We start from the raw sequence: 20,810 nt of genomic DNA, 5'->3' as shown, positions 1-20,810 counted from the left end.
CATACTTGATTTGTGCATTTGTAGTGCTGCATTTTTCAGGCATTAAAATTTATATTTTCCTAAATTAGAATACATTTTGATTGCATCATTTCATTAGTTAAACGCAAAAAAAATCAAAAAGGCTTGTGTGATATTAAAATTCTTTATTGATATTTGGTCAGTACATGAAAAGGATTGAAATCAGAATTTAACAAGATGCATCGCAAAAACTACACACAAGTCAAACAAAAATGTTATCTCTGTTGTTATGTAGAGGAACAAAAAAAGTTCAACATCAGGAAACTAAGGACCCTCTGAACTTGAAGTTTCAAGACTTAATTGAGCATTGATATATCACATAGCTAAATGATTTCTGGTTCTAGCGAGTAAGCAAATGAACAGCACAGAACAAATGGTGTTCATATTACTTCAATAGACTCCTGAAGAGGAATTCTTTTTTAAAAATCATAAAAACAAAAAAATCAAATATACAAACTAATTTCAATGTTGCTCATATTATAAACGTAATCAGCTGTCAGAGCATGTTGCAAGTTCACTGAAATGAGTTATGATGGGAGGTGGGGTAGAGAAAAACCATAGTGATGCATTTAACTTTCTCAAACGAGAACTAACTGAACTAAAGTGTGACTTTCTTGTTTGTCATGAGTTACAAAAAAATAAAATAAAAAATATTCAACACTGAATTTAAGAATGTTACAAAACAGACCCTGTGGAGGCGTTGGTGGCAACTCTTGCTGCAGTTGAGTCCAGACCATTCTGAGTGCTGTGCCGCATACCCACAGTCCTGCTGCCTTTGGAGACAGCAGCGGCCTCATGGGAGTCAGCATTGGAGTCTGTATCGTTAGAGTGCTGGGTCACCGATGTCTCACTGCCTGTTGGTGAGTCCACGCTCTCATAACCCGCACTTAGCTGAGTCATGTACCCTTCTCCGCCCCTCTGGCTTCCTACCTCTGCTGAGTGGTTGGAGAGTTTTGACATGCCACCATGGGTGGGGCTGGAGACAGAGGGTGATGGTGGGTAATCTTCATCTGCACTGCTTGCTTCCCTATACAGGCTGGACCCAGACGCACCCCTCTGAGACGAATTCCCATTAGAGGGTCCGTTGGACACCCTTCCGCAGTCTTTACCCACAGTGGAGCTGGAGGTGTTTGCCGCTTCACTTTGAATGGAAGGTTCAGAGCTGGCTAAAGGTGAAGTTCTGCTTGGGCCAGCTCCACTAGAAGTGCCTTGGGCCTGGGACATCTGAGACAACTGCTGCCTGGTCTCCCTTAGCTGCTGCTGAAGAACTAGGATGGTGCTCTGCATGCCCTCCACCTCCTCATCCAATTGAATGATGAAATCGTTCAGCTCTGGACCATAGGGAACGCACAGGTAAAGAGAGGAGACAAAGAGCGTGTGAGATTGGTGTTAAGATAAAACTTGGTTTTGCCAAGATTTGTACATTCTAACATTTTTGAAGGTTCTTTTCATGGACAACACGACATGGTGTGTATACTGTAAAGCGTGACATCACAAAGCACATGTGGCTGATGCAAAAAGGTTTTTGCTCACCATCTTGACTGCTCTTGAGCTCTTCGCTGTACTTCTTCTGCAAGGCGAGCTCGGCCTCCAGCTGGGCAATGCGCCCCTGAGACAGCTGCCTGCCCAACTCCTGATTCTCCTGGATCAGCATGCGACACTTCGCCATCAGCTTCTTACCAGTCTGGCTGCAAGGGAAACAAGTCTAACATCACATCGTGAACATGGCCACAGGGTCGACACAAGTGGCCACTGAATTTACCAAATGATGGTAATATTATCCAACCAGAAGTAACTTCAAAAACCTCTCCAATGGCTAGATTGGTCTCAGGTTGTAAATTTTGTTGACCAATGACAATCAAGAAATTGAGTAACAGTTCCAAAATTTCTGGGAAGAGATGTGTGAACAGTTATCATAACACATCAAATTAAACCAACAAGTGCAAAACATCTAGCATGGAAGCATTCCAAACAGGCCATTGACCAAGCTGCAAAACCAAAGTGAAAACTACAATGAGCCTAATCTTAATCAACAATCAGGCAAGTAATAACTGCATCAATTGTGGCTTAATGTTTTAGTGACTGCTCATATAAAAATAAAAAAAATGACAATTTTGTGCTTTGAGTTTACCACAGTAGGCAATGCAATTTCCTGTATTATTAGTATGAGATCAAATAACATCAAAACTGGGAAAGGGCTTTAATTATTTATACTTTATTGGAGACACAAGTGTGTCAGAGCACAATTTAAATCTGTGGCAAATTATAATCTATCTTTGGCTGAGTTAATGCAACCCTTTCAACTGCAGATACTGTGAACTGGTCTGAAATTTTTAAATTCAGTCCAACCTTAAATGCTATGGTCAACAGTGCTTTGGTGCCAAATAAAATGCAGCTTGCAACACTTTTATCCTTTTACTTAATGACATGGAACCAATTCTGAGCAAGTATTGCAGAAACATGTTACCTGCATACAAGACCCACATTTAACGCTGTTTTAAGAGCAGTCTGGGCAGTGGGCAAAATTCTGTATAGTTAGAAGATAAAATATTTGGTCAAATATGGACCATTTCCTAAAATAAAATACCTCACCAGCTTTCATTTCCTGGATTCTGACAGTCTGCTACTAACCTATGATGCAATCTCTGATGTATCACTTAATGTCACTTTTGAGCAGATTGTTTTAAACAGACAAGTCAAAGTTTTCAAAAAGAAAATTGCCCAAACCAAGTAGTGTGACAATGCTAAAAATCGCCCTGGAATTCATTCGAGAGATATAAAAAAAATTTAACAGTTAACAATTAATTTCACTATAACAATCTCTACTGATCAAATACCTGCAAAGGAATTAAACCTGTCTCAAGATTAATGAACAGAAAATGATTCAAATCCTCACTGGTTGACCGAAAAATAAAAAGTGGATTAGAAGGTTACCCAGGTTAAAGTACAAATCATCATACAAAGACATTTGAACAGCTTGAATAGTTTCCTCTGACACACATAGCACATTGGCATTTACATTGAAAAGAACATTCATGCTTGCATCTGCAGCAGCGCAACAAGCCAATGTAAGTTCGCTTACTAACAAGTAGTGTTGTCACGGTACCAAAATTTCAGTAGTTGGTACAGATACCAGTGAAATTTCACGGTTCTCGATACCAATTTCGATACCACAGCAAAAATATTCAAATATAATCATGTGCTATTAACACACCAGTTTAGTTATTTTAAATTAATAATTATTTTAATATAGTTTAATAATTATTTTCCAGAACTCCATGTTTTATAGTTTCATTTAATTTCATCATCAAAATGGTGTCTAATCAATTAATTCTATCATAATTTTTATTCAACAGCAGTCTTGCTTGTGATGTACTGCTTAATTGTTATTATTATTATTATTAAAGTACATTTTATTATACAGTTGTGATATATTTGTCAAAATTTCTTCAACAACACACTCCGAGTTTTGGAATGCAGAAGTAAGCGTTTGCAGGTTACATTTCGAAAGTGGTGAATGGGAGATCACAGCAAATATTATTTTCACTTACCCATTTGCTCCTAGACCAAAAGAAAAAATCCACTATTACGTTTGAATGACTTTCCAGAAGAGTTAAAAAATAGAGTGGTGAATTAAGCCAGTCAGATGGGAGATGTCAAATTTACTGTAACTCTCTCAGCAGCTGTAATAAAAACCCCTCGCAGCTGTTGTAATTCATTTTTTAAAACTAATTCCAGGGTAATATAACAATAAGCATAATGTTACAAATTTACACTCAATATTTTAAATGTTTAATATTAAAAAATTGCAAGATTTATGCTGATAAATAAGGTGGAAACGTGTCACAATCTGTGAAAAAGGTCTATTTCAGGCATCTAGCTTTTATTTTGAATCATGCATGTTTTTTGTCGCAAGCTTCACTTTTCCAGATAAACAGTTTGCAACACGGCCCAGTGTGATCATTGAAGACTTTGTCACATTTTAAATCTCATCTCTTTACACTGGCCTTTGAGTCTGACAAATGAAATGTAGGACACAGTTTTGAAGTGTTTGTGTTTTAGATTACTGGTGTTTGTGCATGTGGTAATTTTGAAATGTTATGTTTTAAATTTGATTAATGTGAAGCACTTTGGTCAACTCTGTTGTTTTAAATGCTATATAGATAAAGCTGAGCTGAGATTAAAGAGCAAATGCTGTGATTTTAATTATTTAAATATATATATTTTACATGTGCTGCATGGTTCACAGTAGATTAGTGCTCTGCTCTGTCATCTGATACAACGTGAACGATTCTCAATGTCTGTGGAGTTTCTAGTGGATGAGCGGTCAGATTTATTTAAAGTGTGCAGCTTATCCACAGTAAGATTGCAACCTTTAGCAGTTTAATAAATCACACTAGGACATTTTTATTTGATTAATTGTCCATTTCAGTGTAAAAGGAGTAACAGAGCACGCATTCAAAATAAGCCTGTGAGCATTTTAAAGCTGTCGTGTGTCGGTCATACTGCGCGCTGGTGCCGGATAGAGTCAGTGCTCGGTATTACCGAAACACTGGTATCGTTACATCTTTTTTATTTTAGTATCAACTTGGTACCGAAGTACCGGTACTTTTGACAACACTACTAACAAGACAAGTCAATTCACTTTGACCACACTGCTGTAAATGCAAGGTGCATTTCCAGAACAAAAACATGAAAAGTATAATATTACGAACACAAAAAGAAAAAAGGTAAGACACTGTACCGTATGTCGCACCTGTGAGATGATCATATACCAAAGTCTTTGCGGATCAGAAAGTCTGATTCTTCCCCCAAAGTCTTACATGATAGCAAAGGCTTCCGCCCCAAAAGTCTTATGAATGTTTAACTCCTCCCCATTTCATTGCATCACACTATATTCCCACCTCCCTGCGTTACATTCTAGATTCTTAACCAGAGTCTCAAGGTTTCTATGATGGAGTTTAAATGGGGGCATACTCCTCTGCAAGACATAAGTAGGGCCATGCCATGTTTTAAATGTTCAATCAGTGATCTTTAAACTACAGTTCAATCAGCTCCAGAGCCAATGCTTTGCTCAAGTCTTTCAAAGGCCGCCTTTTTTGTTACAGGAAACTTTCTAACATTGGCTGTTGGGGGATGTTTCCGCTGTGACCACCTCTTCAGGAACAGTCCCGATTCCTTCAGGCTTCTGTACCATGAGGGGTGTGGGGGAAAGAGAGAGCTGAAACAAAAGTGTCACCTGACCAAAACTGTTGTGTTTTGTTCTGATTTTACATTACGGTATGTGTAATAGCAGGACAATACAAAAGAAAAATGTCTTTTGTTCTGAGTTTTGGCTTTAAAGTCTGAGTCTCGTTGTGAGCAAAACATTTCAGTCTTCCCCCACCACTATCTGCACTCCTGCAGAGGACAAGGTGGGGGGTGAATCAGGAAAGTCTTGACTTTCTGTTTGGAGGGGGGAGTTATTTTAGTTTACCTATCAGGTGTAAATTTCCAGGCACTCAGTTCATTTTGGGCTTGCTCCAGTTTGTCTTTAGTCTGTTCCAGTTCAGCCTTCATTTTAAGGAAAAATAAGTTGATGGCTGGGTCTACCATGGATGATCTCAGCTGAGCTGCACTCGGTTGCTGGACTTGCTTCAGGTACTGGATTTGGGTCTGCAAGTTAAGAGAGAGAATTAGAATCTCAGCATACAAAAAATGCCTTTAATGTCAGCATGAAAAAGCATGAAGCACCCAGTCTGCAAAATGCTGGGACTCTTTAACAGCTTTTAAGGTTACTATACTACAAGTAGTTTATTAAGCCTAAAGTATACTTCGGTTAGACACGAACAATCTGTGTACAGGACGCTTGACGCAAATTTCATCATCAGCAGTGTGTTCGAAAGGGCCGATTTTTCTAGCTAATTTTTTTTACTCTGAATGTGCAGTTTGCGTATGCGCCTGGAATTATTTGCACTAATTAGTCAGTCCACAAGGTAGCAACACTCACAGTTGAGCTGTTGCTGTCACGAAGAAGTGCTAGAAGATTGAATCGCTGCTAAACTGCAGGAGACGAAGCTGGAAACAACAACTGTGGATGTGCATGTCAAAAAATCATGTGCAAAGAGGTCAGGAGATACCTGCATTTATATAACTGGAGTCTGAAGGAATATAAAGACACCTTTATGAGTCTAAACTCCTACAGTGAAATAATCCAGTATCACAGCAGTCGTTGCGCGCTTGTGCCATCCACCTGTCTATGTGCACACAGTCAAAGGAAGTATACTTTGAAAGGCTGAGTGTTCGACTGTACACAGACGCCAAGCATTTGCATCAAAAATGAACTATCCTTAGAGCTTTATAGTGTATATTATATTACTCATGTAAACAGTGTTCTAAATCTTAAAAGGTTAGCATGAAAGCAAACTGAGCATGGTGTCTAAATGCTTAAAACTTACAGCAATAATAAAACCAGCTATTTCGCAAGCCCAGGTTTATAACAGGTGGCACAATCTTTCAGCTCAAATGTTGTGGAGCTGTCCTTAATGTAATCTTTACCTGCAACAATTGTAAGTTGTGAAACTGAGGAGTAACTGCTTGTTTTGTCTGCCTAGAGTCAATAAAAAAATTGTGCGTAGTCCCCTTGTTGAAATGCTGAAAGATAAGGATTCATGGAAATTCTTGTTGTTTCTGCTTTGCAACAGTTCACATCTCCTTATTTCTACCAGTAACAGAAATTTCACATTTCTGCTTCCATTAGAACAACATTTGATGAAATACTGTGGCACAATTTGTATGACCAATTTTTGAAAACAAATCTGACTAGAAGACAACATCAGCTTTTAGATGTGAAGTCAGTTTAAGTGGGCAAATGCATTTAAATAATACATCCATCTGCACAATATTAGCGTGTTATACTACACAGCTGAGACCAGGGATGTGACTGTATCAAATTTTCAAATCACGATAATTGCTGAAGCTTTATCTAATTTACTACGGTTTATTTTCAATGCAAAAGAACAAGTAACAACAATTGTAACATTTTGAGGGAAAAGTTTAATTGAAAAAGAAACATGAATTTTAGAGTTTCCAAGTAATTTGGAATGTATTCCTATCACTGTAAGAGTTAGAGTGTTGGGAATGTTGACTTATTGCTAGAAATGCTACAGTGTATTCAGAAAATTTATACAATTTGGTTAATAGGTTATCTAGAAATGTTCACGTTTTTTTAATTGCTCACGATAACAATAATGTGCATGTTAATTATCATGGTATACCTTATTGAATATTGGCAAATGTCTAGCTGAGACATACTCCATAATATCATTCAAGACACTGTACACGACCTATATCCTCCAATGAGAACTGGCCATATTGCAGTACTAAAAAGATGTAGACACACACTTACTGTACACTCTTGCATTTCCTGCTCCTTAGTAGCAAGCCTCATCACCAGAATGTTCTCCCTGCGTGCAGACTCTTGCTGCTGTTGCTTCAACTTCTCCTCTGACTCCTTCAGGCCTGTCACATCATTGGCTGCAGACATTTTAACATGAAATAGGTGCATTACTTATCAACTTCCAATTCTCTGAACATTAAACTTTCTTTGCATCCACGTTAAAGGATTAGTTCATCCACAAATGAAAATTCTCTCATTTTCCCACCCTCATGTCATCCCAGATTTGTATGACTTACTTTCTTCTGCAGTACACAAACTAATATTTAAGAATATATCAGCTCTGTTGGTCCACACAATGCAATGGGTACCAAAATGTGATGTGTGGATAAGAAACAGATCAATATTCAAGCCCTATTTTACTATAAATCTCTACTTTCACATTTTTCTCGTTTTTGGCGATTCGCTTTGTGCATATCGCCACCTACTGGGAGGTAGGAGAATTTATAGTAAAAACAGACTTCAAATGTATCTGTTTGTCACCCACACCTCTCATATCGCTTCTAAAGATATATATTTAACCACTACAGAGTCTTATGGATTACTTTTGTTCTCCCTTTGTGCTTTTTGGACCTTCTGAGATTTAATCACCATTCACTTGCATTGTATGGACCTACAGAGCTGAAATATTCTTCTAAAAATCTTCATTGAGTTCAGCAGAAGTCATACACATCTGGGATGGCGTGAGGGTGAGTAAATGATGAGAGAATTTTCATTTTGGGGTGAACTACTCCTTTAAAATCTAGTAAGCCTAAAGACTGAACATTCCTAACAAATGTAAACCATTCATGCCAACATTTGGGATGTGCAAACTTACAGTTTAAATCAGCATATTTCGCCTCAAGCATCTGGACGTAAGCTTCATGCTGCTTCCACCTATAACCAAGAACAAAAACACCGGCATCCAGTCAATCAAAGATTCTATGTACACACCCTTTGGAGATTAACACACAACAAAATCCTTGCATACCTGGTACACAGCTCCTCTCGAGTCAGGGTCTTCATGTCAGATTCACTCAGGCGAACCTGCAAAGACATAAAATACAATAAAGACTTAAGACTAGTTAATTGGGGGGGGGGGGGGGGTCTCAACTCTCATTTAATCAGATTAGACTGCGACAATGAACTCACCTTCTTCGGAAGAGGTTCTTCATTGGTCATTCTGATCGCTGTAAGAGAGAGAAACTCAGAAATCAAGCATCCAATGATTTCAAACGATAGTACAAAAATAGATAAAAAAAAATGTGCAGAGGCAGTTCATGCAACAACATGCAGTAACGACAGACAGATGCATGGATTTCACACGCCTACATATGTGCTATTGCAAAAATAGGCCATCAGGCTAAAGATTCGGTCATTTTTCATAAAAGATCTCCGTAGTTATGCATTTAAAAGCTATATTGACGTCAAAAAACTGTGTAAAGACATCTGAGAAAATCAGTTGCTCAAATGAAAAATTAAACTGCTCCACTAACCGGGAAATACACTGGCTTACTGCTCATGCGATCCTTGCATTAAGTTCTTCATGTTAAGAAACATATTTAACCTTTTCTTTTTTTTTTCTTTTTTTAATTACAGCAAAGTATCATGTCGGCCTCTAAGAAATTGAACATTTCCCTCATAATTAAGCCAATAAAATCAATGCACGAATGAATGTATTCCTTGTCATTCACAGAAAACCAGTTGACACACTAAACGCTCTGCGTTGCAAACAAACGTGCGGAATCTGATATTAACTCACGGTGTCGGGAAATGATGACGCTTACGCGGTAGATGATGTAGATTCCTCTTAAAATAAAACCAATAAATTACAGCAGAAGAACGCGGTGAAACATAGAATGTGCCGGCGCCTTGTTGGAGCAGTTCGCCACAAAATGGCGGAGAAGGAAGAGAGACTCTCCCTCTCCGAGAAGCAACACTTTATCTGCGATAACCTCCTAACACTTACCAGACAAGCTTCACCTCGACCAGAATGACGCGAATTTCTTCTAATACGAGAATAATTATTCAGCGGTTTTGTTGAACTATAATTCTGTCGGGTGAGGGGGGGAAAGTATGCGTTTTTATTTAGACGAAGGGGTGTCCGTCCGCCATGACCAGCGCGTGCGATGTTACGCCGCGCAACGGGGTGTTAGCGAGAGCGCTGAGGGGGCGGAGCGCGAGTGTATTACAAACAGGAACCCCATGTGTGCTTACATTTTAGTCTACATTTCACATTCAGGTATTGAGCACTTAAATGAATAGGAGTCACATTTCAAAGATTTGTGTAGCACCTTCTTTCGCATTTCGTCATATGTAGTCTTGCTTGTGTAATTCTTAACCAACCAGCTGGTTTGCACTTGCTATTACATCCGTATTAATCCACATTGTTCAATTAATTGTGCTGTGATGTAGGGTATAACAACACGAACAATCGTCATTAATAATCCATTATATGTTCTGAAACGAAACTATTTATTTCAATGTCTTCTCACTGTCAGGGCCTAGAGTGACTGGCTAAATCATACCAGTTCGCATAGGGGTGCACGGTGTTTGATTGGACCCTCTTTAACTTCCAAAAATATTGTCCACTGAAGATATCTAAAGTAATATATATATATTGATACACTCTCACTTAATAATGTGTATATTAATCTTTTATTTGCAGTAAACGACCAATAAATGTATAGACATTTTAACGTAATTCCCCTATTTGGGCTACAATGGTACGCTCTGGTCCAAGTTGAAGTTGAAATTTCAAGGGCAGGTTGGAATGGAGCGAGTTAAGTGCAGAGCGTGTGTGTTGTATGAAGATCTAGAGCATGCTGTGCAGAGTCGAACATGTCCGCAGGTAAAGTTGTGGCAACACTGGCATTGTGCGCAGTAAACTGAATGTTCAGAAAGGGTTGTTTATTTAATCATGTATGGCGATATGGATAAACTGCGCACTCATATGTCTGACGTAGAGCGCCCATGCTGACTGCTTTACTGTGTAGTTTGCGTAACTGATATTATCAGTGCGAGTTTATCACAGATTTGGGTAGATTAACTGATTAACTTTGCTTTCGAGTTGTTCAAATGTATTCTCATTAGCTCTCGAAAGGCTACCAAACAACAGTTTCTAATCAATATGATTTAAATGAATTAAATGTCTACTTCAACAATGATAACTAGTTTAATTAATTAGTTCGGCATAGGCCTGGTTATGGAAATAAATGGATGGGTACTTTGTGTGGTAATGATTTATTTTAGCTTACCGTACAAACGTGCTTTGTCCTTCATTATGAAATGTTTTGGAATTCTAAACTAAACAAAAATATTTGTTTGCATTTAAAACCACACTTACTCTGGCACACGCTCTCAGTTTTATGCTGCCAATATCTAATGTCAGGCAAGGTCTACCGTACACTGGTCACACAACTGCTGCCATGTAACAACAATGCAGTTTGAACTCACTACAGTAATCCAACATTTCTTGCAGTAGATGAGCTACCCTGCTAAATTTTTGCAATACTTTTGTCCCACTTCATTCAACGGTCTGTGAGCGGTCTTTGTTACCCAAATCCTCACAAAAACATTAGGAAATACAAGGTATATTAATTAAAGATATACATAAAAAGTTCCTGATATAGCTTACTCTTGGTGTTATTTTTTTTTTAGCTTTCCTCATAGTTACTCAGTTTTATTTTATATTCTGTTCATTCTAGGTGTGTTGCCACCTTGAAACCCATCTTGGGTTCCGTGGCCTCCAGACAGAAGCACACACTTCCTGACCTCCCGTATGACTATGGTGCACTTGAGCCTCACATCTGTGCTGAGATTATGCAGCTGCACCACAGCAAGCACCATGCAACATATGTCAACAACCTCAATGTCAGTGAGGAGAAATACCAAGAGGCATTGGCCAAGGGTGAATAGAAACAAATTTGCTTTTTCAATAGAAGTATTGAAATCTGAAGGACTTTTTAAACATGTGCAACTCTATTACTTAATTCACTAGAAAAGATGTAGTCAAATGTATTATTTTGCTGTGATTACATCCAGGCAATTATTCCATTGATAATAAGAATAAAGAATAATATTTGTAAAGTTCTCTGATACACCTCAACCCTTAAACACTTACTTTGAAGTTCGAAATAAACATTTTCACTCTTATAGGGATCATATCTTAAAGGTGCTATATGTAATATTTTTACTGTACTAAATCATAAAATGAGCATAACATGTCATTAGAGAATTAGGAAACATGCTAAGTTGAAATACTGGATTCTCCGATAGCAGTGCAACAGCCAGTATATTCTACTTTTGAAGTTTCCATTCCTGCTGGAATTTCTGTTTATGTTTTGGCCTGTATGATCCCACCCACTGCCCACTCACCAATAGTATTTCGACACGCCAGGTTGCCAGATTTGAACAAGTTTGCATGCAAACAACACTGCGTGCTGCAGCCATGGAAGCCAGCAAATGAACTGGATCAGAGATAACAGATTCCACCCGACCTAAAAAGCCTTGCCATCCATCTAAAAACCACCATGACCAGAAGCGTAGTAAAACAAGGATAAATATTGGAGATGCCTTTGGAAGATGGAGACAGCTTAAAGCCCAGAAATCCTTTAAAATGGATGCTGAGTTGGCATGTCAGCATTCTGGCAACCCGCATGGGGCAGACAATTCTCCAATATTTTGATTTTGGACTGCAGTACCCGTTTCAAACGCTTGTTGTCAATCTTACATATAGCACTTTTAAGGAATAATTTTTTTATTGATCTTTTGAAATACTTCACCCAAAAATGAAAATTCCCTCATCATTTACTCGCCCTCATGCCATCCCAGATGTGTATGACTTTCTTTAGTCTGCTGAACTCAAATGAAGATTTTTTTGAAGAATTTCTCAGCTCTTTTGGTCCATACAATGCAAGTGAATGGGTGGCAAAATTTTGAAGCTCCAAATATCACAAGTCAGCATGAAAAGTATCCATAAGACTCCAGTGGTTAAATCAATGTCTTCAGAATTTATATGATAGGTGTGGGTGAGAAACAGATCAATATTTAAGTCCTTTTTTGTTTTACTATAAATTCTCCTACCTGCTCAGTCAATCTCCACTTTTACTTTTATATTCTTCTTCTTGTGTTTTTGGTGATTCACATTCTTCATGAATATCACCCCCTACTGGGCAGGGAGAAGGATTTCTAGCAAAAAAGGACATATTGATTTGTTTCTCACCCACACCTATCATATAACTTCTGAAAATATGGATTTAAACACTGGAGCCTTATGGATTACTTTTATGCTGTGTTTATGTGCTTTTTGGAGTGTCAACATTTTGGCACCCATTCATTTGCATTGTATCGACCTACAGAGCTGAAACATTCTTCTAAAAATCATAATTTGTGTTCTGCAGAAGAAAGTCATACACATCTGGGATGGCATGAGAGTGAGTAAATGATGAGAGAATTTTAATTTTTTGGGTGAACTATCCCTTTAATTGATTAAAAATATATGATATTATCGCTTTAATGTTAGCTAATATACAGTACCTGCAAAAAGTTCAGTGGGAGAATATTAGCAATATAAATGCTTGTTCAGTTTATGTTACAAATCTGAATAAATTAACGTTTACTAGATTCCAAAGAATCAATATATTATTTGGATTGTCTTCATGGAGAATAACATTAAAGTAAGTTTGATCTTGCTGTGTTGCAGGTGATGTGACAGCCCAAGTGTCCCTTCAGCCTGCATTGAAATTTAACGGTGGTGGTCATATTAATCATACCATATTCTGGACAAATCTGTCACCAAGTGGTGGAGGAGAACCACAAGGTAAGAGCTAAGGGTGTGTATGTAGCACTCTTTCTGATGTCTTCATCCCACTTGCAAGCCCATAACTGTTCTAGTCAACCAGGGTTTTATTGTTAATGTTGCTCAGTCTGTTTACCTCATGTAGCAGCTTTATATGAAAGATTGTACAATATAAAAAAAAGAACAGATGTCACAAATGATTCAACATTTTTTATTCTTTTATATCAAGTATAAAATGCATAGTTGTAAATTTAGTTTTTTGTTTTTTCATATAGCAGGTGAGCTGTTGGAGGCCATTAAGCATGACTTTGGCTCATTTCAGAAGATGAAGGAGAGAATGTCTGCTGCCACCGTGGCTGTTCAGGGCTCAGGCTGGGGCTGGCTTGGCTTTGATAAGGACAGTGGGAGGCTGAGGATTGCTGCTTGCCCTAACCAAGACCCATTGCAAGGCACTACAGGTAAATGTTCCTCAGAGTTGGAGAGAATCCAATATGATGGTGCTGAAGGTAAGAGTCCCCTAGAGTTTACACTGTAAATAGCAATTTTTTATGCACTCTTAACAAGGCCTTAGTGTGTACAGTACACATAAAATTGCTCCTGCTTATTCATTAGAGCCATCCATTTATCTTATGTAGCAGTTGTTTGTGTTACCTAAAGTTAAGTAATAATCTGGTTTTTATAGGTTAAAATAAGTATTTTAACTTCAATACTCTGTTTCCTTTTTAAATTTGAGGTCTCATCCCACTACTTGGGATAGATGTCTGGGAGCATGCATACTATCTCCAATACAAGAACGTTAGACCGGACTATGTTAAGGCTATCTGGAATGTTGTGAACTGGGAGAATGTCACAGAGCGTTTCCAAGCTGCCAAGAAATAAATTACACCACAGTTGGTAAAAAAGAACACCGTGTCCATTTATACAGTACCTTCAAAGCGCACAAATAATCAGAATGTATTACAACTACCAAACTTAACTAAGATTCTAGAGAGGTGTTATGGTTCATGACAAGCTCATTTATCATACAGATTTATGCATTGTAGTTTATAACTTGAATTTTCATTGGAGTTCAACTTGAATATGTAATGTCTTGTTTTCAGCACATTTAAATAAAATGGTTATATGAACTAAAAATAGTCTTTTGTTTCCTTGATTTTATTTTTATTAAAAAACAAACAATACAACATGAATAATATACTAAATGCACTAAGGTAAATAAGGTGAATATTTAACCAGGAATCTGGGTAAAAAATCTTTTTATGTTGAACAATTTGAGCTAAATAAACTATTTTAAAGGTAAAATGTGAAAGTATACAGCCGAGTTATAACTTGTGTGTTTTAAAATGTAATATCAGATTTATGCTCAATAAAGGGGTGAATGTGGGACTTGGGAAGCTGAGAGTAGTTAAAGACATCAAGGAAATCCTAGTGAGGGGATAAGTCATATGTCAAGCTCTAATGAATTCTTTTAACATTGACATGCTTTCATTAAATACAAAGGGGTGAAACTGGTAGTTATTAAATCACTTGGGGATCTTTTTTTAATTGACTGACATCAGTTTTATGCTTGCTTTCATTGTAGTCCTTTCAATTAAAACTTTTGTAAAAGCAGCAGTGAGCATGTAGTGTCTTCTCATAGCAACAGCAGAGGGTGCCAAATACTAGCATATACCGTTAATGAAGTGCTCTTGGAGAAATACCTTCACTTGATAAATTCACTTAAATGCCAAATGAAACAACCTTACTTGACTACTCTTCCATCATGTGAGAATGACATGGGACTGTGGAGGTAGTGTTTCTTATACATTTTTTTTGTGCATTATTGGTCATTTAAATGTGAGAATATTATGCTTTGTGTGAATTAGTTAAGGAGGACTTTTTTAATCTTTGCTGTTCAAAGAGAAGCCATTCAGATCATGAAGTTTGAATATTGCCTCTGTAAAATTTTCAAACCATTTTTTATCACATTATCATTCTTATAAAATATTCATTTTATATATAGCAACTGACCAAACAGTTCCCTGCTAATTTTTATCTCGGTCCAAACATTACATTGACCTCGGATCAATCTGAGCCAATATTTTGTGAAATCTTTTTTGTTTCTTTGGTAGGTGTTTGAAGAGCAGTCACTGATGTGAACCCAGACGCATTTATTTATATGCAAACAGAAACAAGTTTACAAGACAGGAATTCACAAGGTATCCAAAGCACATGCACAAGCACTTGGCAGATGTTGTGGCCATGTCAAGCCGTGATTTTGAAAAAAAGTTTCTTTTTTGTATCTTAATCAGATGCTCTGGCAGGTTATGATTATTGTTGATGCTTTACTTTGAAATGTGTTTAAACATCTTGAAGTACTGAAGAACAATTCTATAACTCATTCCCCCTTAAGAAAGTAAATACAAAGAGAAAAATGTAGTGACCTAAGAGTCATCTCCGGTAAAGTGCCTTGTGCTTTCCAGCAGGTTTTAGCATTTCCTTCTCTGCCGATTTTACATTGCCAGTAAACAGTTTTCCCTTTTGACTGATCCAAAGGACTTCCTTTTGAGTCCAGAAGCAGTTTGAAACTTTTATAAATGGACAGCCCAAAACATGACCCCTGTGGATGGCGTATACAAATTGTGTTTCATGCACCTACACACGACCTGATTTGAGTCATGTTTCTCTCACCCATATTCCTTTTGATGAAATTTGCTATTAGGAACTTTAAAACAATTATGTTTTCAGTCATAAAGCTGAGAGTAAAACCAATCAAGAACTCTCAAAGCACTGATTCTATTTTGTTAAAGGCCTCATCAATTTTTCTCAAGATTCTTTACACATTTGATCACTTTAAAGGATGCAAAAGTTTTATGTGCTTGCAAACTCATGTAAGAGTTCAGGTGCAGCAGGAATGTCAAACATTTTGTTCTCTATTATGCCGGCTCATTGGAAAAAGCCTCTAATGGTAGCCTTTTTCCAATTTGGCCTGTGGTGTGTTTGGTGTGCCCTACTTTTTCCATTGTAAATTCAGTGTGTCAGAGTTTGCTTCCACCAAAGCTTGTAAAGTAGAAGAGCTTGCCGTCAGATTAGTTTCTTCAGCTTCTGGAAGGAAAATACCAACATCTATTCATCAAGCTCAGCCCTCCCTCTTTTGTACCTATCTGTCTGGTACTCGTTTCTGACACCACCCTCTCTTTTTCCAGGATTGTTATTCAGGAAATGTGACCTCTTTTCCTGTTTTCTCTTATACACTCATCATCTTTTTCTATTTGTCCTTCTATCCTTGTGGTCTCCTTATTTATTTATACCTTATATAAGTGATAAGTTTCACTGTTTTCCATAATAGATAGACTTATTGTGTCTAAAGACAAAAATAAACAACCTTTTGTCAGGTAACGGCAAGCCCACCTGTGCCTTCTTTCTTAATTTCCTTTCCTTACTAACTTCTATTTTTTATTAACTCCATTTTCTCTCTCTTTGCCTCTTATCACTTGGTCTACAGTCCCAAACTAACAGAGAGCAGTGATGAAATGCAGATAGTTATAAATGTTTCCCTTTTGAGACTGATTGTCCATTGTTGATGAATATACTGTAATATATACAGTATGTATGTTATATCTTGATCAAGTCTTTGCGATTAAAATGGATGGCATTGACATTGTAGTGTGCTTTATCGCTCTCTTATTTCACACTACTGACAGATCATAGAGTTTTAGCATTCTGGCTACACAGAATAATTCAAAATATGCAGAGTAAATTTCTCTCTTGGCCTTTCATATACTATTGTTGAAAATACTCTTTCATTTAGTTCATCCTGTATAAATTGGAAAATGTCTGTTCTGAGCCCACTTTATAGTGTGTAATCATAACATACTGAAACAGATCAGGCAGCAAATGAATCTTTTCTCTTCGACTTGAAGTTGAAATATAGTTTTTTGTTCTGCACAGAAAGTAAGCCTTTTACCACATGATCCAGCAATAGAAGGCACCTGCACTTCAAGCAGTGCTTCACAGTGTGCTGTGTTTCTTTTGTACATTTGTATTATTTTTATTGTTTAAAGATGAACAATGCATGTTTGCCCAACCACATGGATCCTTATGGTGCCTATAATATATGCTTTGGGTAAGGGCAGAGCTGAGTGATTTCTTTGCATTAAAAAAGTTTTCCATTATTATTTTTGAAAGTTCCGATGTGGTGGTAGAAGAGTGGTTGATATTAACAAATCGTGTGTTTTACAGTTTATAGTTCAAGGGAAAACTTTGTCTCTCTCTCTGTGGAAATCAGTACATGCACACATTTCTCAGATAGAATGTGGTTGCCTAGCAACAGTGGCATCTTCATAGCATTTTCCTCAAGCGTTTCAAAACCAAGGCTGTATCCAAATTCCTTTACTTTCAGATTATGTACTAAATTCGATGGAGAACTTGCGTCTTGATCATTGATGAAGTACGTAGGTATGCAGGTATTTATTTCCCAGACATCCACCATGTTGACATAGTTTTTTGATGCAATATGTTTTTGACCTGTTTTCTTTGTGTGTATGACCAAATATGGCAAAACTAATGCAGAGCTTCTTCCTCTATTAGGGTTAGTTCACCCTAAAAATTTAAATTCTGTTATCATTTACTGACTTTCATGTTGGCTCAGGGCTTATAAGCCACCAAAAAATGACAAAAATGCCCCTAAAATTCAAAATGTGGTGGCAAAAAATAAATAAATGCTTTTGTAGTAATTCAACATCTTAATTTTCTATTATACAGTAGTCCTAGTAAAACATATAATTGCATAAAGTATGAATTAATGTTGATTTAATTTAGCGTAAGAGGTACTATGTTCTCGGTCTTGAGAATTTGTATTAATGAATTGATTAAATTGAAGTAATTGACATGAACGGATGAGGCACAGCTTGTTTTAAATGGTTAGAATAAATATGCCCTCATAAAGGTAAGAAATGCCCATGAATATCAAATTCAAGGAGCAATTTTTGCCTCTTAATGTAATAGTTAATTTCAACAAGTATGACTTTCTTTTTCAGTGGAACACAAAAGGAGATATTAGGCAGAATGTTTGCCTCTGTAACCATTCATCTATTAGACATACAATTAAAGTGAATAATGACAGATGCTAAAATTCTGCTAAACGTCTCATTTTGTGTTTCACAGAGAAAAAAAGAAATACAGGCTTGGAACAACACAAAAGTGAGTAAATGAGGACAATTTTCTTTTTTCTTTTTTTCTTTTTGTGAACTATCCCTTTAAGACATGGAGTCTGGGTTCCAAATAGTATTTCATTTCATCTACCAACAACTGAACAGACAATATCCATGACCCTCAAGGAGTTTTGCATGCATGTTTTGTCTTTTAACTCTAAATGATCAAATTTTTTTGACTGCATTTTGTCACTGTCAGTAGTGATATGAAAGGCCTGTGAGACATGTTTACATGCACTTAAAAAAAACTGTTTATTCCATGGTTTTAGCAGAAAGTGGCATACTGAAACGTCATGTAAACAAGAACGTTGATTTCTTTACGCCGTTTAAGGGATTAAGAGAAAGCGGTTTAACACACCTAGGTTTCTCCCGGAGAACGCAGCTTATTGTGGTCATGTAAATGCATAAGCAGCATTCAGATGGGTGTTTGAAGAGTGCGCGTGCGTGGGACAGACCAGGACAACAAACATCATGCATGTCAACACAGCAGAAAGAACTCAGCATTTCTGGGAGTACAGTGGGAAAGTCACATACACATAAACTATACCCATTTATAGACACAAATGTAAAATATCGACTGTCCCTAATGTCTGCATATATGCGCTGGGGGAATCCCGGAGTTTTATGTAAGAGGGAAACCCCACTACTGCATCACAATTCAGCTGCAGGTCGCGATAGTAAGTTAAGGAAACAAGCACAGCAACAACTCTGGAATATCTGGAAATAAAGCAAATCAACAGAGTAAAATAGTAGAGTCTTCCTCGATGCCATGTGTGTTTACGCAAGCGTCGCGGGAGAATTACGTTGCTGTGGAGAAAGATGCTTACTGACAGAGCCATATGTATACAGTGCATGTAAACGGGAATGCTGTTTTCTCACAATAGACCTTATTAACACTAGCACCATCTTTGATTTTTAATGGGAATGACAACGAGGCTGTGAGGGATAGACTTACCATCTCTTCAATGGGCTGTACTGCAGTTTAAAGTGTATTTGGATCATTCCACATACAAAACATTGATCAAAAATCTGCCCAAGAACATTCAGTATACAAAGAACTCCAGACAACATGAGTTGTGGAAAATCAGTTGTGATCTAGGAGCTTTATACAGCTTTATACCGTTCGTGCCATTGAAGAAATGTTAAGTCTATCCCTCACAGCCTTGTTATCATTCATGTTAAAAATCAAAGATGGCAATAACATGAATAAGGTCTATAAGCTGCTTTCTGTTGTCCATGTAACAACAGTCAACTGCATTGGCATGTCCACAGAGCCCTTCTCCCATTCCCCAGCTAATCAAGCTCTCATTATACCAGGAGTTTAGCTGAATATAAATTAGCAATTTAGGTCTGAATAAAAACAATAATCTGCCACACTGTCCGTTTGTGATTTTTCTGAAATTTCTCCAATCGCCGCATTATTTGCTGCATGTGCCAAACGGTTTTATGTGAAAAGTTATGAAACACAAAGTTTTACAGTTTATTGTAGCTTAATAAGAAATCAAAGCATAACACTTGAAAGAATACCAAAACACTTTGTTAATACCATAATGAAATTTTGGTATTACATTACATAAAAAGACTCATTATTAAAGTGACAAGGCAGCTGACAGGACTTTAATTTACATTTTATTTTATTATTTTTACATGGTGACATCCCCTTATTGCAGTTTAGAAAATGACACACTCATAAATATAAAGCTGAGAGAATGAGTACTAGGCTTGACTGGGTGCCGTCTGAAGTTTCTGTTTTGTTGAAGGGCCTCAGGTTTCTCTTTTTATGCTTTATCATAAATGCCTCTTCCTCCACAAAAACCAGGCACTTAACTGGGAATAGCAATTGTTTATTTACACCCTTTCTGCGAACAGTTCATCACAAACTGATCCAAAGTGTACAATGGTACAATGTTTACAAAGTAAATGAAAAAGAATATTGCAGATCAGACTAAAAGATTAATAGTCTAAGAATAATCACAGAAGAAAACAAACTTAGTCATAGATTATGAACTAACATGAACTTAACACGATCAATTGTGTTTTTTATAAATTCCAATTTATAAAAAATTAAAGATTAATCAATGATGTAAGTATGATATGCATTTACTAATGCTAACAAATAGAACCTTATTATAAAGTGTTACCCAGTTTTTGTACTGGGTCGCAACTTGTAAAATCCAAAATCAGTTCACAACCACTGATTTAGAATGAAACAGGAACAAAAATTTAAGCAGCCAGTAAAAGGCACTTTAAAACAGGTCTGACTCAGATTTTTAAATAAATATACAATCACTGCGGTACACACCACAAAACAGATCTGTTCAGAAACATTGAATTAACAGTTCACACACTTTGAACAACACAGACGATAGAAAATCAGCGTAACTTT

The 20,810-nt window shown here is 37.0% G+C and overlaps 2 protein-coding genes across 5 annotated transcripts; one reads left to right on the top strand and one right to left on the bottom strand.

Annotated features, from left to right (window-relative positions):
* Nucleotides 1-120: 120 nt before the first annotated feature.
* LOC127415632 (pre-mRNA-splicing regulator WTAP) lies at nucleotides 121-9,591 on the bottom strand. 3 transcript variants are annotated; one of them, XM_051654396.1, is made up of 8 exons: nucleotides 9,402-9,587; nucleotides 8,585-8,622; nucleotides 8,424-8,479; nucleotides 8,271-8,329; nucleotides 7,406-7,533; nucleotides 5,495-5,673; nucleotides 1,552-1,706; nucleotides 121-1,349 (listed from the first exon to the last, which is right to left on the bottom strand). In XM_051654396.1, exons 2-8 carry the CDS (start codon nucleotides 8,612-8,614, stop codon nucleotides 694-696), a joined length of 1,263 nt encoding a protein of 420 aa, XP_051510356.1. In that variant the 5' UTR covers nucleotides 8,615-8,622; nucleotides 9,402-9,587; the 3' UTR covers nucleotides 121-693. The 3 variants fall into 3 exon arrangements, with proteins under 3 accessions (XP_051510356.1, XP_051510357.1, XP_051510358.1); XM_051654397.1 differs by lacking the exon at nucleotides 9,402-9,587 and adding an exon at nucleotides 9,195-9,306; XM_051654398.1 differs by lacking the exons at nucleotides 121-1,349; nucleotides 1,552-1,706 and having other exon boundaries at nucleotides 4,775-5,673; nucleotides 9,402-9,591.
* Nucleotides 9,592-10,144: 553 nt separating this feature from the next.
* On the top strand, nucleotides 10,145-14,366 carry LOC127415634 (superoxide dismutase [Mn], mitochondrial-like). 2 transcript variants are annotated; one of them, XM_051654400.1, is made up of 5 exons: nucleotides 10,145-10,283; nucleotides 11,140-11,342; nucleotides 13,137-13,253; nucleotides 13,508-13,690; nucleotides 13,966-14,366. In XM_051654400.1, the coding sequence occupies exons 1-5, from the start codon at nucleotides 10,255-10,257 to the stop codon at nucleotides 14,109-14,111; spliced, it is 678 nt and encodes a 225-aa protein (XP_051510360.1). In that variant the 5' UTR covers nucleotides 10,145-10,254; the 3' UTR covers nucleotides 14,112-14,366. The 2 variants fall into 2 exon arrangements, with proteins under 2 accessions (XP_051510360.1, XP_051510361.1); XM_051654401.1 differs by lacking the exon at nucleotides 10,145-10,283 and adding an exon at nucleotides 10,900-11,023.
* Nucleotides 14,367-20,810: the final 6,444 nt, after the last annotated feature.

The sequence above is a fragment of the Myxocyprinus asiaticus genome, chromosome 25 (assembly GCF_019703515.2).
Source record: "Myxocyprinus asiaticus isolate MX2 ecotype Aquarium Trade chromosome 25, UBuf_Myxa_2, whole genome shotgun sequence".
NCBI lineage: Eukaryota > Metazoa > Chordata > Actinopteri > Cypriniformes > Catostomidae > Myxocyprinus > Myxocyprinus asiaticus.
Note: the sequence above shows the minus strand (reverse complement) of the source record. Positions and strands in the feature narration are given on the sequence as shown.

Excerpts from the sequence above, each read along its gene's own strand:
- LOC127415632 (XM_051654396.1), bottom strand. The coding sequence starts at position 8,614 with ATGACCAATGAAGAACCTCTTCCGAAGAAG. Across the intron at positions 8,330-8,423 it reads CGAGAGGAGCTGTGTACCAG|GTGGAAGCAGCATGAAGCTT; the intron begins GTATGCAAGGAT and ends TCTTGGTTATAG. Across the intron at positions 1,350-1,551 it reads GCTCAAGAGCAGTCAAGATG|AGCTGAACGATTTCATCATT; the intron begins GTGAGCAAAAAC and ends CCTATGGTCCAG.
- LOC127415634 (XM_051654400.1), top strand. The coding sequence starts at position 10,255 with ATGCTGTGCAGAGTCGAACATGTCCGCAG. Across the intron at positions 10,284-11,139 it reads AGAGTCGAACATGTCCGCAG|GTGTGTTGCCACCTTGAAAC; the intron begins GTAAAGTTGTGG and ends TGTTCATTCTAG. Across the intron at positions 11,343-13,136 it reads CCAAGAGGCATTGGCCAAGG|GTGATGTGACAGCCCAAGTG; the intron begins GTGAATAGAAAC and ends GCTGTGTTGCAG.